At 61.4% G+C, this 17,976-nt stretch overlaps 1 protein-coding gene across 2 annotated transcripts in view; it reads right to left on the reverse strand.

The window, feature by feature from the left end:
- PPP2R2C (protein phosphatase 2 regulatory subunit Bgamma) overlaps positions 1 to 17,976 on the reverse strand; it is an 84,455-nt gene that overhangs the window by 29,631 nt on the left and 36,848 nt on the right. For both annotated transcript variants that reach the window (XM_080644682.1, XM_080644683.1), the window contains exons 2-4: positions 3,796 to 3,893; positions 1,833 to 1,998; positions 197 to 309 (exon numbers count right to left, since the gene is read on the reverse strand). In XM_080644682.1, the coding sequence (XP_080500808.1) occupies positions 197 to 309; positions 1,833 to 1,998; positions 3,796 to 3,893 (377 nt within the window). The remainder of the gene's footprint in view (positions 1 to 196; positions 310 to 1,832; positions 1,999 to 3,795; positions 3,894 to 17,976) is intronic.

Genomic DNA, 17,976 nt, shown 5'->3' on the forward strand with positions numbered 1-17,976 from the left:
CTCAATTGCAGCTGAAAAGCTCCTTGCAGACTTGGGGTCCTTGTCCTCAGGAGGCCTCTGAGGCACGGAGCAGGCAGACGACGGCAGGCAGGGTCTGCGCTGACTCTGGCTCAACGCTCCGGGGCCCTCGAGCCCTGCAGTCCTCATCGGCTAGAAAAGGAACCACAGCCCGCAGCCTCCCCAGCCGGCAGCTCACCTGCAGGGACGTCACGGTGCTCAGGTCCTTGAGTTTCCCTTCCTCGTCTTTCAGGTTGTAGCCCTCGGGCCTCTTATCTCGCTCGGTAATCTTCCATAATTTGATGGTTTTGTCTTTAAAAACAGAACAAAGTGGAACAAGACCCACGGTTAACACGGAGAATGGGCTCTCCGTCCGCCCTCGCCCGCCCACACGGACGCATGGCCCAGAGCTCGCTCGGCCGCCACCCTGTGCTGGGAGGGGTGGTTCCGTCCAATTCCCTCCCTGGTAAACGGCCCCAGCGAACATCTCCACGCATGGGACACCTGCCTGCCTCCTCTCGCTCCTCACCCTGGATCCCCAGGGTGACATCGCAGGTCAAAGGGCACGCACGCTCAGGGTAGTTATCAGTCTCTCGCCGATTCCCAGAGAGACGGCCCTGAGGCAGCTCCCCGCGTCTCCGAGCCCCTCCCTGACGCCCCCCCACCGCCTCCCGCCCCCGAGGGGAAGCCCTGTATTTCCGAGCAGCACCCCCTGCCCTCATCCAGCACCCACTCCCCGGGAGCCTCACTTCTCTGCCATCCCGCCACCAACGTGGAAAGAACTTGGGCAGCTGTGAGGGTTAACTTTACGTGTGGGCTGGGCTAAGCCGCAGGCACCAGCCCTTTGGTCAAACGTGAGTGAATGTCGCTGTGAAGGTGTTCTGAGACGAGATTAACATGTAACCCACAGCGCACAGCAGATCACCCTCCCTAGTCTGGGCGGGCCTCGTCCAATCGGGTGAAGGCCCTAAGAGAAAACAGACGGGGGTCCCCAAGGAAGAGGGGATCCCGGCGCAGACGGCCTTCCCAGGCGGCACCATCGCTCTTCCTGGGTGGCCTGCGTCCGAGGGGATGAAGACGGTGTCTGCCTCAGGCTCCCTGTGTTCCCTGGCCCCTCCTGCCTCGGGAGTGTCAGCCCTCCACCCCTGGCTGCTGCGCATGACCATGGCAATGGCCCGTGTCCAACAGGGAAGGCGGGGACAGGGGCACATTCACGGGGTGGCATTGATACACTGCTCAGACGTTGTTTTTAGGAGCCAAAGACCGAGGAAAACGCTCGTGTCAGTGAGGTGAAAACAGCATTTGATATAAACCATTACATCACACGCCTACACCTGCATGCGCACACTCAGGCACACACACATGCCCACACCTGCATGTACGCACTCAGCCACACACACACGCCTACACCTGCATGTACGCACTCAGCCACACACACACGCCCACTCCTGCATGTACGCACTCAGCCACACACACACGCCCACACCTGCATGTACGCACTCAGCCACACACACATGCCCACACCTGCATGTACGCACTCAGCCACACACACACGCCCACTCCTGCATGTACGCACTCAGCCACACACACACGCCCACACCTGCATGTACGCACTCAGCCACACACACACGCCCACTCCTGCATGTACGCACTCAGCCACACACACACGCCCATACCTGCATGCACGCACTCAGGCACATACACACACCTGCGCATACACTCATGCCTGTACACACACATGCTTGGGCACATATACGCACACATACATGCACATACATGCTCGGGCACACACGCACACACACACCCAGGCACACGCGCAAGCAGCACGCCCTCACCGTTGGTGGACAGCAGGGAGTGGGCGGCGTTCTGCTGAGGGAGCCATTTGATCTTGTTGATTTTCTCCTCTATCTCCAGGCTCTTGAGATAGTCAAACTCCGGCTCGTGGCTCTGGAAGGTGCTGTAGACGTCGTACTCGCCCTGGCTGTGAGGCGCATTTTTACTCTGCAAGGAAACCCGATGGGGGCCTGAGCTAGGACGGCGGGGGGTGGGAACAGGCCAGAGCCAGGCCCGGGGGTTAAACCCACGGTGGGCCGACAGCAATGGTGACCGGGCGCCAGCGGTGCCCCTGGATCCACCAAGGGTCACAGGAAGCCCAACTTTTTCCTCTCGTTGTTGTGTGGCTGTAGGACAAGCTAGCTCCTGTTTACTGAGCACCTACTATGTGCCGGACACGGAGCTAAGTGCGTCTCATGCCTCATCTCCTTCGGTCCTCGAGGCCCCTCTCGGCTGAGTCCTCTCCCCACTTTACAGGTCAGCAAGGGGAGGCTCAGGGGTGACTGAACCTGCCTGGGCCACGTGTCCACTAAGGGTAGCCCCCCCCACAGGGTCCGTCTGTCGCAGAGGCTGAGGCTGTGGCCTGCTTCTCACGCCCACGTGTCCATGGGGCGGGACGTGAGGACGGAGCATGTTCTGAAGCAGAGCGTCCCCGGGGCAGTGCCCTGTTAGGTCAGACTCAGGGTATTGCTTCTCGGCTTCCCTCGCTGGGGGGTCCCATCCTGGCGTGGGCAGCAGAGCCCCAAACGAATGAGGTGGTGAGCCCACCGCGGGCACCAGGGCCACTTCCCAGTAGACGGCACGTTTATATGACCATCTGACACTACAACGAGGCCTCCCCGCCCGGCGGCCAGAGGTGTGAAAAGCACCAACTGCCAAACCTCTACACCTGTCTTGCTTCTAGAAAGCTCTCAAGTTCTTCCGTATTCCTGCCTCCAATTCACCCCGTGTCCCATGGGCGCTGTGTGCGACAAAGGTCAGTGGGACCGGGATTTAATAACCTTAAAGGGGAAAAATTCAAAACCCAGGCTCTCGCATCCCCCAGCGGAACCTCCTTCTGCAGTTTGGCAGAAAGAAGGCTGTGCTCGGCCACCCCCGTGGGACCCGCGAGTCCTGCTCACGGAGTCGGCTCGCTCCTGCCACAGGACTGGCGGGGTAACGGATTGGGCTGCCCACGTCCCCGCGGGGTGTCCTTGCTTAGCCGCTTCCACCCCCGAGCTCCAGCCGGCTGTGGCGTGGGAAGAATGAAGCACTGCCCCACCCCTGGGGCCGAGGGAGGTGACGGGGACACGGGTGTCTGATGCGGGAGCCGCCCTCAGGGGCAGGGTGCCGTGTAGGGGACAGGCCACACAGTCTGGGTTCCAGCCCTGGTTTGTGCTCACTAGCTGGGGTGCCTTCTCCAAGTGTCCCCGTCTGTGAAAGGTGGTGTCAGCCCCCATCGCTGAGGTGAGCAGCCAGGGTACATGGGAAGTGCGTAGAGAAGGTGGCAAGGAGCCTGCACATAGTAGGTGCTCAATAAATGGAGCCTTTTATCACCCCTTTCTTTCAGCGGTTCAGAAACAGCGCCCCCGGGCAGGGTGTCCCAGGCCGCCCCATCTTACCCGAATTCTGCTGGACCACCAAGGTCGCTGGGGCTCGGGCCTGGGCCAAACAAAACCGCCACCCCCCCGAGGGCCAGCCCACAGCCCCCTCCTCCCAGGGTGGGACAGCGCCCGCACCGCCAGGGCAGCCTGGCTCTGCTCGCCCTGCGTCTCCCGGTCCAGGGTGCAGTGAGCAATCAGCAAACATCTGCTGAGTGGACCCGGGGGTCTCCCTGCCCCAGACCTGCCCGGCCCCACCCTGCACCGTGCACCCTTTCCAGCCAGCCCGGGACCCCGCGGCAGGCAGGCGAGCGCCCCAGGGACCCCTCTGGTGGAACGTGGGGCGCCTGCCGAAGACAGCCCCCCGCTCCAGGCCCCGCCGCACCTCCGGTTCCCGCTGGAAGACGACGACCCGGCCACCCTTGTCGCCCGTGGCCAGCAGCTCTCCTGTGTGGTTGAACTCGACGGTGGAGATGACATCGGCTGGGGGGAGGGGAGAGACAGGAAGGCGTGGCTCATTAGGACCCAGTCCCATGCGGTTCAACACAGCTGGGCCCACCTCACCCCACCCAGAGGCCCTGCACCCCCCAGCGGGGCCCCCACCAGGCAGCAGGAGCCTGAGGAGTGGGGAGACAGCTGCCCCCTCCTCCCTGCTGGCCACAGGGCAGAGCCCTGTTCCCTCTGTCTCCTTCCTGCCTCCTGCCTTCTCCCCTCCGGCTCCTTCCAGAAGCAGTTTGAGGGTTCCCTCCTGTGCCCGCAGGTGACTGGGGTGCAAACCTGACACTCACTAGCCGATCCTGGGGGCCACTGAGACCAACTACACCCCTTCCTGCCCCCCACTGCACTCCCGGTGGCTGGGACCCCTGTGACCTCACATTCCTGGGGGGACTCATAGGCACAGTGGATCTCCTTTCAACAACCGCCCCTCAGACCACGCCTCCCGGGGCCCCACCTCCACTCTGTTCTCCCACAGCTTCCCGGGCGCTGGGTCACCCAAGTCATGGTGTGTCTCTGCTCAAAACCCTCCACTGGTCCCCAAACGAATCCCGATCCCTCCAGCCCCCTCTCTGTGCAGCCCCCACTCCTCTGCTGGCTGGCCTGACTCTCTCCCCCTCGAGCCCTCCCTCCCTCCCTCCCTCCGTCTCCTCTCCCCCTCCTCCTCCTGGCTCAGTCTTCACGCCCAATTCCCCGCCCCCCCCCCGCCCCCCCCGCCACCACTTCTCTGCCTCTCCCTCCAGCAGCCTCCCAGGGCCCGGCTGGGCTGGCCTCTGCACCACCACCTCCAACGACCCCCATCTTATGTCAGAGGAAAGCAAAGGTCTCGGAGTCAGACACAGTTTGTGACCTGCGTCCCCAAGGCAGCCCACATCAGGAGCCCAATCTCCCCGCCTCCTGCGCCTGTGGGGGAACCCAGCATGGCCGCCCCGACCCCGACTCTGGGCTGGGCCCTGTGGTTTGCTTGGGCCTGCGGGACACCAGCAGACAGGCCACCAACCTGGGCCTTGGCCACCGCCCGGAGAAGGACCTGCCTCGACGGGCCTGAGCCCATCGATCCCGGGGTGGGGGGCAGGAGGAGGAGGAGGACAGGGGACGAGTGTGTGACAGCCCCAGCCACGCAGCCCAGGCAGGGCCCCGGCCCGAACAAGCCCCGATCCCCAGAATCAGCAGATGCGCGATTACAAACATCTGTGTTGAATGCCAGGGAGTTCCCTGTCTCTAACTCGGTCAAGAGTAACGGACGCCCTCTCTCCCAGCCTCGCCCCCCTCCACCCCCACTCCTGACAGCTCCACTCCCACGGGGGCTCCTTGCGTTGCTCAGAGCACTTCCTCCTGGTCTCCAGAGCTGCTCCTCAGCCCGGAGGGAGGGCTTTTCCCGCTTCTAGTCCATAAACAGCCTTCTCTTGTCCAGTGGCCGTCGGAGGCCCCCGAGCCGCAGTGACGCCAGCTTTGGCGGGAAAGAAACCAGGAGGAAGAAGGCGTGCAGGGAGCGGGTGACGGCGGGACGGAGGCATCGGTCAAGAGGGAAGCCCACTGCACTCCACTTACAAAGACAACACGGGGGGGCCGCTCTGGGAAGTGCACACGAGGGTGCGAGTGGGGTGCAGCCAGGCCCCAGCGCGGGCACGGCCCCCCCAACCCTCCGTGGGGAAGCCCCGCCTCACCCAGGGGCACCGAGAGCCACACGCCAGGGCCACAGCCCAGCAGCGCCGGGTCCCAGCCGTGGCGCTGGTGCTTGCTGTTTCCTCTCAGCACCCCAAGGGGGGAAGGGCAGGAGAGCAAGTTGAGTGGACAGTGTTTTCCATTCCACAGACCAGTGACCACAGCCACGCCAAGCAGCACACACCGGCAGAGAGGCCTGGCGGCGACGTCCCATCCTGTCAGCAGAGGTGCCTTCAGGGGATTGGATTAAGACCTTTTTAATGCTTTCTTTAATTCTCTTCTCCTACTTTCCTGTCCCCGGGATTTTCTGTAACGAACACACATTTTAATAGCTCTACTGAGGTACAGTGGATACGCAGAAACGCCTGTGTTTTACGTACGTGGTGTGATGAGTGTGGACATAGGCATAATTTACATTACGTTTATGATGGAGCAATAACAACGCTATTCAGTTAAAGCGGCAGCGTAACCAAGGGTGCCCGGGCCAATGTGGTCCATAAATGCTGGGCGGTTACCACAGTAACAGACACTAAACGTCTGCCGCCAATTTACAGCACATACGTCAGCTTCGTATCCGCCACCCGCTCTGGCCCCCGCCCCTGCAGGAGGTGTGACTGTGAGTCCTGCTGGCAGAGCCTCCTGAGCCGTTCGTGCACCAGGCAGACACCCTGGGTTGGACCTGGGCTCCAGGGCCGTGGCTGCGCGGCCGTGGGCTGGTCACACCCCTTCTGGGGGCTCAGTTGTGCCATCGTGGCAGGGGTGTAGCTGCACGTGCCCAGCCTGAGAAGCTCCAGTGGGCGGCGGAGGCGAAGGGTTTGGGAGGAAGGACCTGGGAGCGCGGTGGTGCTGTGTTACGCAGCGGTGCTGGCTGAGAAAGGGGAGCGGCACCTCACAGCAGCTGCCGCGCACAGCACGGCCACCCACCCAGCTCGGTGTGGGGCTGTCCCCCTGCATTAGAGGTGGGGAGGGTGCACACTCCCCTCGCCCCCACACGCGAGGTGCCTCCCGGACACTGCGCTGACCACAGCGCCAGCGTCACGGGCCCCGGGCAGCCCGGATCACCACTCATGTCTCCGCTCGTGCCGCCGCCCCAGGGAAGCCGCCACGGCCTGCACGCCAACATCTACTCCTCTGTTTGTGTCACCGCAGCTCCTGTGGGGCCTGGGACAGCCCTGGGGATGGGGACAGTGAGAGGGCAGGCCTGACCCCGCAGACTCCGGCCCGGGCCCAGCATCGCCATCCGCAGGGTGTGTGGCCCGAGACCGAGTCTCCTCGCCTGTGACGTAGGGACAACCTGTCCGTTCTCGCACGGCCGTGGTGAGGACAGGGCTAACATGCAGGACCGGGTGCTCAGATGGGGCTCCTCGAACCCCAGCTTCCGCAGAGGCGCCCTCAGGCGGGGTCAGGACAGCAGAGGGAGGGGTGCAGAGAACCGGGGCTGTGGGACGCGTTGGACCAGAACAGGGCATAGTCACAGCCACCCCGGGGTCCTCCCTGGACACTGTACAGCGCGGCCTCAGCGGGTTTTAGCATATTCCCTGTGTGATGCAGCCATCCCACTGTCTAATGCTGCACGTTCCCATCACCCCAAGAAACCCTGTACCCCAGCGGTCACTGCCCCTCCCGGCCACTGCGGACACTTCACGTGACAGGAATCCTACAACCTGGGGCCCGTGTCAGCCTCTCTCCCTCAGCCTCAGGTTCGCCAGGCTGGAGCGATGGTCAGTGTCTCCGTCCTTTTTACGGCTGATGACACTCCGCGGGGGTCACGTGCTTTTAAAGACAGGCCCCGCTCCCTTCAGGCAGAAATGCAGGCCCCCAGAAGAGGGCGGGGTGGGGGAGGGAGGGAGCCTAGGGGTGATCTTGGACCCTTGACCACGCTTGGCCCACCTCCGCCAGCGGAGGGGCCAACGCCGGGGCCAGAGCAAGTGGGTGCCCACAGGGCCAGGGCTGGGGCTGCCAGCTCCTCCCTGCCAGGCCAGACGGCCCCTGCAGAGTGGCTGTTGGCCTGGCTGGCACAGAGGCAGATGGGCCTGGGGACCGGGGACTGGGCAGCTGGGGCTCTGCCTGTGGTCAGCAGGCCCCGGTCAGGCTGCGGGCCTGTCTCTAGGCCAGGTCGGATGGTGCTCACGGCAGCAGGGACGCCCACATCGGCTCCACACAGCCCTCCAGGCGCCACCCCTCCCTCAGACCCCTGTGGGCTCTCCAGGTGGTCAGGTGGCCCGAGGCCAGAGCGACAGGGGCAGGGGACCGAGGAGTGCACCTGCTCCGGCCGCTCCTGCAGCACAAGCTCCTGAGAGCCCGAGGCAGCGTCGCCCGGCTTCTCTCCTGAGACGGAGCTCCCAGGGCCCCGCCCCGACCCCGGATCAGAATCACTGGCGCCTGGAACCTGCATCTGACAAGGTCCCCGGGTGCTGAGGTCTGAGAGGCCCCTCGGAAGCACTGACCAGACCGTGACGGGAGACCCCACGTTCAACAGCCGCTCGATTCTCGGCAAGTGACCGATGTGCCTGAGCCTGCTCGCCCGTCTAAAGGGACGGGAGGATGTCATGAGGCAACAAATACCAAGGTGCCTGGCAATGTGAGCACCTGCCTGGAAAGGGTCAGCTGCGGTCCGTACCGGCTTATTCTCACGATGCACCCGAACCAAGTCCCAGAGCCGTGGGACATGGAGAGGAAGGGCGGGGGGGCAAGAATTAATAACGAGACAAAGACAGAGAGGGCCTGGATGTGGCGAATGTGCACCAGGCTCCTGGCTCTGAATCTCACTCTCCCTGGCCCTCGTTTCCCTCCGAGCCTCAGTTTCCCTCCGTGTGTGACAGTGACGGGAACTGCCCAGGCCGGAGGGCTCTGCCAACTGTCAAGCGCTGTCCCGTGCCGGCGTGAGCCGCCGCTGTGGGGAGGAACGTGGGGCCTGGTGCTGGCCCCGACCCATGGCAGCTGGCCTCGCTGGCTCCTCCTCCCGCCCTGCCTCCCGCAGGCGCGGCCTCTGCCCAGGCAGGCGGGTGGGGCCAAATGGCCTGCTGACAAGACACCTTCGGGCCGCATCACATCAGCGTGCCCATCAGAGCCCTTGCCAAGCCCGTGTATGCTCCAGGCGCAGGGGAGACGCGGCTCAGGCATGAGCGGGGTGCTGAGGTCATGGCTGGCAAAGCCGGCAAAGCCGGCCAAGCCCGCTGCCGCCTCTCCTGCCCCTGCTGGCCCAGCTTTGTCACGGCTCCCCTGGAAGACTGGCTGCCTTCTGGCCCCGTCTCCCCCGCGGCCGGAGGGACTTTCCCGAAACGGCAACATCCTCACCACGCTCATGATCCTCCCTAAAGCCTCCGGTGGCTCCCACTCCCGCTCCAGCCCTCGCTGCCAACACCACCCTCCCCTTTAGCCAGCCCAGGTGCTTTGCATTTTCCTAAATGGGGCCATTTATCTATTCGGCAGGTATTTACTGAGCACCTGCTGCGTGCCAGACCCTGTACAGGCACTGAGCATCCAGAGGTGGCCAGAGGGAGCCCTCCAGACTAAGCGAGCTCTGAGTGCTGTACACACAGCCTGGCTCCTGCCTCCCCCTGCCTCGTGGAGAAGTCCCGGAGCCCCGTCTCTGGGGGACAGGGGGAGAGGAGGACAGGGGTGACAGGGGCTGCAGGCAGTGTCCAGGACCTGCACAAGAGGGGCTGGAATAGCAGTGACAGCCCCAACATCAGGGACACTCCAAGGTGGCCAAGGGTGAGGGTGTGGGCCGGGAGGCGGACGGGCAGGGCCCCTCCCGCTCGGCGTGGCTGTGGGCCGGCGACAGCTCCACCTCCGTAGGCTCCATCCCCTCACCTGTCAGGTCCTCACGGTCGGGACTGAAAGGGGTGCTGCGGGCAGAGGCCTGGCCCGGGGCCCACCCAGCTGCCCCTGGTCTCGGTGCTGCGTCTCCACAGGACCCGATTCACGGCGGGAACTCCTAGGCCAGTGGTCGGCAAACTCATTAGTCCACAGAGCCAAATATCCACAGTACAACGATTGAAATTTCATTGGAGAGCCACATTTTTAAACTTAAACTTCTTCTAACACCACTTCTTCAAAATAGACTCGCCCAGGCCGTGGTATTTTGTGGAAGAGCCACACTCAAGGGGCCAAAGAGCCGCGTGTGGCTCGCGAGCCGCAGTTTGCCGACCACAGTCCTAGGCCACCAGGTGTCTGCCCTGCTTCCCGTGGCAACAGTCCCAGCTGCCTGGGGTCCCCTCTCCAGCGCTCCCAGCTGCCTGGGGTCCCCTCTCCAGCGCTCCCAGCTGTCCTGGGGTCCCCTCTCCAGCGCTCCCAGCTGTCCTGGGGTCCCCTCTCCAGAGCTCCCAGCTATCCTGGGCCCAGGACACCAGGCAGTGAACAAGGAGTGCCGGGAGATGTTCCTGTCCTGGCTGCACACCGGTCACCCTGGCAGGACCGGGGCCCAGTGGGGGGACTCACTCTCTGAGAACCCACCACGGCCAGGCACCCAGGCACCCAGGCACCAGCTAGAGGCCTTGCCCACAGGATGCTCCACCCTCCCAGCAGCTCTGGGAGTGTGAGGCAGTTTTCCATTTCCATGTAGGGAAACCGAGGCCCCAAGGATGCTTGTCCTCGTGCCGGGAGCTTCTACGCTGGTTGGACCCCAAGGTCCGTGCTCCTGACACCACAGGGCGCGGCGGGGCCAGCCCAGGTCCCTTCCCTGCGAGATGGCCACGCACCTCCAAGGAGAGTCCAGCGCCTGGTGTCCTGTGCCCCGGCCCCACCCCACGCAGGATCCCTGCTCCCATATGAAGATGAGCAAACCGCCCGGCCGGCGTGGCTCCGTGGCTGAGCGTCGACCTAGGAACCAGGAGGTCACGGCTCAATTCCCGGTCAGGGCACGTGCCCGGGTTGCGGGCTTGATCCTCAGTGTGTGGCAGGCAGGAGGCAGCCGGTCCGTGATTCTCTCTCATCATTGATGTTTCTCTCTCTCCCTCTCCTTTCCTCTCTGACATCAATAAAAATACATATTTTTTAAAAATGAGCACACCGAGGCACCCTCAGGCCAGGCCGCCAGCTGAGAGTACCCAGGTTCTTTCCTGGTTTTTTCCTTGAGACACAAACCTCCAGCCCAAGTTCATTATCCTGCCGAGTAGATGACACCGTCAGGCTGGGTGGGCCGGCATGGGGACCTCACACACTGGTGGGAGGCCTTCGGGGTGGATTCCTGGCCTGCCCTTCCAGAAAGCCTGATGGGGTGGCGACTGTCTCCACCTCCTGGGCTGGGTCCACGGGAGGGTGTCAGCCACAGATGGATGCCGGGGCCAAGGCTCGGGCAGGTGCGTCTGGCTGGTTTCCGGAGGAGGCTTGGACTGCCTCCCTCCCCTCACGTGTCCTTTACATTCCCGCACGCGTGTCCCTGTGAGGTGCCAGGCACACGGGCTGTGACGGCGACCCTCGTGACTCCAGGACCAGGGAGTCCAGGACTGCGTGGACAGATGAAGCGGGTGCAGAGACCGAGGGAGCAGCACGGGGCTCAGCACAACGCAAAGCCCTCAACTCTGGAGCATCCTGGCAGGGGATCCAACGAGCTGAGGTCTCTGCTCTGCTCTGCGCGACCCATGGGCCTGGCAGCCAAGTGGCTCCAGGGGCCACGACCATGGCGTGGGGACCACAGGTCAGCTCCAAATGCCTGGCAGTGACCTCAGAGGCAGAATCACCAGCAGTCCTGGCTCTGGGAGACCCTGAACAAGCCCCTTAAGGAGGACCCACTCGGTCAAGGATATGCATGTCCCCTTCCTCTCCTGACTAACAACACCTTCCAGGGCCAGCTGGTAAACCAGGAGGCGGAGGAGCCGGTGAACCGGGGCCAGAAGGAGTCGCTGGGCTAATGAGAGCCGTCGGAACTTCAATTACCGCGCCCGGCGGGAAGCAGCCACAGCTCCCGCAGCTGCGGTGAGTCCCTCCACCAGGATGCCGCTCAGCGTGCAGGGCATTAGAGAGAGGGGGTGCCCAGGGCGGCTCTGTGCCGCTTAAAGGGGCAGATGGTTCCTCTGCGGGTCGGAGCCGGGAGACAGAAACTCAGGGAGCCTGCAACAGGGCCTGGTTTGAAGGCGAGAATGAGAAGAACGGCTCCGTCCTCTTCCTCGGCTCCCCGCCCCTCCCCTGTGCTTTACTGATGTTTTTTTAAAAGATAGAAACCAAATCGCACTCCAATCACAGCTCTGTTTCCGACTGTGCCGTCTGTGAGAAACATGGACTGAGCCAGGCAGGGAGGGCTGAGCGAGGCCGGGAGGGCCAGCTCCCTGGAGGCCTACCAGTGGTCCTCAAACTACGGCCCGCAGGCCACATGCGGCCCGCCAAGGACATGTATCCGGCCCGCCGGGTGCCGCTGCCTGTCCTGCTTAGCAGCCGACGCGTCCGGGGCCCACAGTGCGCATAGGAATTTGTTCGTAGTTTTTTTTTTAAACTATAGTCCGGCCCTCCAACGGTCTGAGGGACAGTGAACTGGCCCCCTGTTTAAAAAGTTGGAGGACCCCTGGACTAAGCAGTAACCCCAGCAGGGTGGAGGCGGGGAGCGGCGCGCAGCGGGGAGAGGAGGGATGGGCCTTCTCGGAATCTGTCTGGGTCAGTCCCCTCTACCTGAGAATCACTGAGCCGGGAAAAGCCGATCGCACAATTTCCGAGTGGTCTCTGCAGCTCTTGGGGCTCAGCGACAGTTATATCTATCTCCTCCTTTCACAGATGAGGAGACCAAGAAGGATGAAAGGAATTTCCCAAGGTCACAGAGCTCCCAAGAAGAGCTGGGTCCGGTGACCCCGAGCCTGCTTTCCTCTCCCGCTCTGTGGGCCCAGCACAGCGCTGGAACCTGGCTCTCAGCAGACACTCCGCAGCGCTTTGCTGAAGGAATGAATGGGGGGGGGGAGGGGTGAAGGAATACGTGAATGCCACCGCGAGGACAAGCCTTCGCGTCAAGCTCTAATGATGGGAAGGGATTCCCCGTCTAATGATGGGAAGGGATTCCCAAGGGCAAGCCCACAGCAGCAACGCAAACACTTCCATTACTGTTTATGGCCTCCGGGCTCATCAGCAAACCCCAGGGGCCCTGGGGGCGGTGAGGAGGGGGAGGGGCCCCGTGACACGGGGGCGGGCCCAGGTCTGGGAGGCAGCCTGCCTTGAATCCCGATGCTGACATGACAGCATCAAGAAAACCTCATTCGAAAACCAAATTAGTGCCACCCTGGTGGTGACAGAGAAGAGCAATGGGCGCATAAAGCCACCGTGAACAAGCGGGGCCCTGGCGATGGCGTCCCCGCGGAGCCCGGAGAACTCGTAAAGGCGGGCCGCTCTCCCCTGGCCCCACGGAGTGACTTACGGATTCGGCTCCATTCTTTGTTTTGTATCCCGGCAGGAGAGTCTTTCCCCTTCGTTTATCTATCATCCTCCTCGTTAACAGCAGGCAGAGGATACTTAGGTAAACACATCATCACAGCCATGACAGTCCCGGGAGGAAAGCCGGCACGTATCCCTGCGGTGACGGCCCTTTCCAGCGCACATTACCAGCACTGCCATGTCCATCTTTTTTTTTTTTTTTTAATATATTTTATTGACTTTTTTACAGAGAGGAAGAGAGAGTTAGAAACATCGATGAGAGAGAAACATCGATCAGCTGCCTCCTGCACACCCCCTACTGAGGATGTGCCCGCAACCAAGGTACATGCCCTTGACCGGAATCGAACCTGGGACCCTTCAGTCTGCAGGCCGACGCTCTATCCACTGAGCCACACCGGCCAGGGCTGTCATGTCCATTCTTGAACAGCTTAAGACGTTCTTGCCTTCCCGCTGTCTTTCCTTTCGCTTCCCCAGGTGCATCTCATTTATCACGTGAACCCACGTCCACTCCTGGAGTGGCCAAGGTGACCCACCCCTGGCCAGTGTGCGTTTCACTGAGGTGGGCGGAAGGGTGGCCCTGCAGAAGGTGTGTCCCCAGTCTGATCCCCAGAACCTGTAAGTGCGACCTTATTTAGAAAAAGGCTCTTTGCAGATGCAATAAAAGTGAGGATCTGGAGGTGCGATCACCCTGGGTTATCCAAGTGGACCCTAAATCCAGGGACAAGTGTCTCAAGAAGGGACACACAGAGGAGAGGCTCCCTGAGGAGGCGATGTGACAAGGGAGGCAGAAATTGGAGTGATGGGGCCATAAGCCAAGAAATGCCGGCAGCCTTGAGACACTGGAAGAAGCAAGGACAGATTCTCCCCCCGGGGTAGGGGTGGGGAGGTTCCAGAGGGAACACAGCCCCCCCCTCACCTGATTTCAGACTTTTGGCTGCAGAACTGTAAAAACATACACTCCTGTTGTCTGAAGCCACTGAGTTTGAGGCAGTCCCAGAAAACCAGCACACTCACTAGTGAGACATGAACCCTGATGATGGCCTACCTGGCCTGGTCAACAAGGACCCCGTGTTACCAGGTTTGACTGAACTATTGAATCGACACCCCCTCCCCTGGGAACTGACCTTCAGGCCACTTCCCAATGGGCACTCCACTTGCTTAGACCACATTCCACTTGCTGAGACCATTCTCTCTCCCCTCCGGACTTCCCAGAATCTGGACCTGCCCAGAGAATTCTCCGCCCAGAAAAAGCCCGCCTGGAGTCCTTTAAAAGCCGCTGACTCCGTCACTGGAGGCTGGAGCCATCCAGGCTGAGCCACCTGGTGTGCGGACGAGCGAGTAAATTCGTAATCCCTCACCATTCTGGCCTCGTGCGTTCCTCCTTCGGGACCTAACACCCAGCAAGAACAGGAGGCAGGGAATCAGGAACAATGGGCATAATCCTCCAAAACTCCAGCAGATTTCATGAGCATTTACAGCTGGAAATGTTTGAAGTCCGGTGCTCTCAGACAACACACTGAAAAGTCCTTAAACTATTTTAAACTATTCAAAAGTGGGTACAAACACATTGAAAAAGCTGTACAACAAAGTCACCATTCAGAGCCACGCTGCCTGGCACGGTAGCCACCAACCACACGTGCCACCGGGCCCTGCACCATGGCTAGCCTGGACCGAGATGGACTGTAAGCATAAAACACACACCGGATTTCAAAGACGCCGGGTGAAAAACAGGACGTGCGATGTCTCATTAATAACCTCAGTACTGATGATATGTTAGTCTTACTTTGGATACATAAATTAATTATTAAAATTAATTGCACCTATTTCCTCTTACTAGAAAATTTTACAGTTGGCATTACACTGCTATAACTCAGCTCCGACATAGAGAATGCTGGAAATTTGATGATTACTGGGGATTTTAAAACTGTGTGCGCCATCTGGTTGTTTTTAAAAAATTTAAACGGCCGAAGAGACTAGAATCCCACAACTATGCAAAAACACCCAAAAGGGGTCAAATCTATAATAATAAAAGCATAATATGCTAATTAGCCGGACGATCTTCCCGACGAATTTGCACCAATTTCATGCACCGGGCCTCTAGGGTTAAATAAACTGATAAACTAATAGCAGGGATAACTTATGGCCTCTTATCAGCAGTTCTGCACCACATGACCACACCCCATGCTGCCCTCAGCTGATTGGATCAAGCAGTAGACAATCCCCTTCATAGGCAGCCAATCATCAGGCTGCCCAGAGAGCTGAGCCAATCATGTTTCTCTCCCAGGGATCTGGGGTGGGAATGTGGACGGTAGTTCAGGAAAGGTAAGGATTCCTTGAGGTTGCAGGGCAGGCAAGCTGAGGCCCATAATTACAGTAGGAAATGCTTGTCAAGAATTCAAATTCCTTGGCCCGGCCCCTAGAAGGCTGGGTGGGGCCTGGGAAGCCCCTGAGTGTGTCGGCTCCATGAGGTCTTCAGGTCACACTGTGAGAGACCCCAAGGGCAGCCACAGAGGTTGGTGGGTAGAGGGGAGGCTAGAGCTTGGGGAGCGAGCAGGGGCGGCTGCCCTGGTGGAATTAGGGGGCAGGAGCCAGTCCGGGGCATCACTGTCTCAGGGGCCGCAGGGGATCATAGATCACCCTCACCACAAGGCCCCCATCCAGGGTGGCCTCAGGGAGCTTCCGGGAAAGTTGGCCCGTGGGAGCCAGGCACCCCTCACCAGCTTGGAGCGGATGGACCTGGAACGCCCTTCATTTCCCATTTGGCATCTGTCTGATGGACGCCCCATTTTCGTAGGGAAATCTCTCAGAAGCTGTTTATAGTGAAGGAGCCAGCCTGGCGTCACCGTGTAAGCCTGACACAATGCCCTTAATCACACGGGGGACCAGCTATGCACCCTGGCAAGCTGGCAAGAGAGGGACATGCCCACTTAGAGCTGGGCCTCTAAGGCTCAGGGCCACTTTCGGGGGGCAGGGAGGCTTTGCAAAGGCAGAAGCCCCTCTGGCGGCTCACCAGGCGAGGGAAGCTGCATGGACGCGGTAATAACTCCAGCTCAGTGGCCCGTGCAGGGTGCAGGGGCCGGCGGGGCCTGCTTGATCACGCAGGACCTAATGACGCGTCCCGTGTCCTACAAGGCTTGCCGTGCGATTTAATTAACCCTCCGCACCTGGCGTGCCCCAGTCACCCATGTCGAAGGAGGAGACCCCAACCCGATTCGGGGAGCAGCAGTGACTCAGCAACCAGGGTGTGCCCAGGGAGGGAGCTTGTGCACCAGCCAGTGGGGCCTGGACTCAAGTTCCGATTTAAATGGAAGATAAAATGCCAAAACGATAAGGGGGCATTCCAGGTGACCGGGACCCTGCGGGGCAGTGGCAGGAAGGTGTCTGGCATGGGAAGGAAGGGCCACCGAGGGGGCACTCTGGCTAGTTCGTGGGCAGGGCCAGGTTGAACATAAGGTGGCGTGGCGTATAGACAGACAGATAGGTCGACACCCGGTTCTGCCACTTACCACCCGAGGGAGGTGGCAAGTGGCCCTTTTCAGATGCACGTGTGCAGGGTCCGAGTCCTTCACATACACTTCATCGGATTCTCATGACAGCCCTGTGGAGTGGGACTACTATTACCCCCACTTTAATGATGAAGAGGCTGAGGATCAGAGAGGGCAAGTAAGGAGTCCGCAGTGACACAGCCAGAAAGTGGTGGCCAGGATGCCGGCCCCGTCCAGCCGGGCCCCTCACCAGGAGGCCCGTGCGGCCTCCCTCTCAGCGCTGGTGTGAGTGTGAGCTCTGACTCACAATGACGGGACGGGGCGGTGACAGCAGCCGATGCAGGTGTCTGGGGGGCAGGGCCGTGGATCCAGGACCATGGACAGAGCCCTGTCCTCTCACAGAGCTGGTGGATCCTGCTCCCTCTGTCCACAGGTTCAAGGACAACGTGTTTCCCTCCCTCAGAGGTGAGCATCCAGGGCGCCTCCCCACGGCCCCACGCCCGCCTGCGCCAGCCAGGCTGCCATTCCACAGCCCTTCTGTGAGGAACAAGGACACAGCTCAAGGTCAGCCTTCCGGCTGCGGAGACCCATTTGCATTCGGCAGACTCCCAGCATCTTATTTTAAAGGCAAATTTGTGCCGACATTACTGCTTCTGCTGTAAGAAAACTAAAAAAACTCAATAAGCTTGTCCAGCCTGAGGCGCAGGCGCCCTGGGCCACGGTGCCGGGACACCCGGGGACGCACCTCTAGGCCCTAAATCCGGAGCGGGGGTGGGGCTGCCGGCACCCAGCCCAACCCTCCCTGGTGTCCTCTCCGTGGCCCCCCAAGCAGACCTCCAGCCAAGACTCTCATTCCTCCCAGGACAGGGGACTCACTACCTCCTTGGGCAGCCCATTCCAACTCGAGGCAGCTAAGGGGCAGGGAGCTACTTCCCGCGTCTTCCCTGTGGCTCCCCTTGGGCCCAGCCCCACCCGGAGCGCTGGCTCCTGAGTCCCCAGGACAGTCATGAGGACGCAGGTCCATCTTGTTCCGATCGTGCATGTCACACAGTGTTCCTCCGTGGACTTCTCACCAGCGGTGCACACGCCCTACGCCTCGGACCGAGCCCGCCATCTCCCAAACTCTCTCCTCCGCCCCCTCCGCCCCCAGCCCAGCCTGAGCCGGAGTCAGCTCCACACCCCCCACCTCCCTCACGATGCTACACCGGCCAGGGCACCGCCTCCTGAGGCTCCCGTGGCCCGGCCTGGGTTGGGAGCTTCACGCACACAGCAAACCCGCGCCGGGCGTCCCCCATTCTGCAGAGGAAACCCCGAGGTCCAGAGAGGCCACGGGACTTGACCAAGTCACACAGCTGCCAGGAGTGGGAGCGGGACTCAAAGCCAGGTCTGGCTTCACTGCTCAGCCCGCAGCAGGGCCTGTCCATCCTCACATCCCGACGCCTCCTGTCACCCGCCTCTGGTCCCGCAGCCCCTGCCCGGCTTAGGGCTCAGCGCTTGCACCTAGAGCCGTGCCTACCCCGCCCCCGCCAGCCTGAGCTCTGCCCGTCAGCAGACCAGCCACCATT

The sequence above is a fragment of the Plecotus auritus genome, assembly GCF_963455305.1.
Source record: "Plecotus auritus genome assembly, chromosome: 1".
Taxonomy (NCBI): domain Eukaryota; kingdom Metazoa; phylum Chordata; class Mammalia; order Chiroptera; family Vespertilionidae; genus Plecotus; species Plecotus auritus.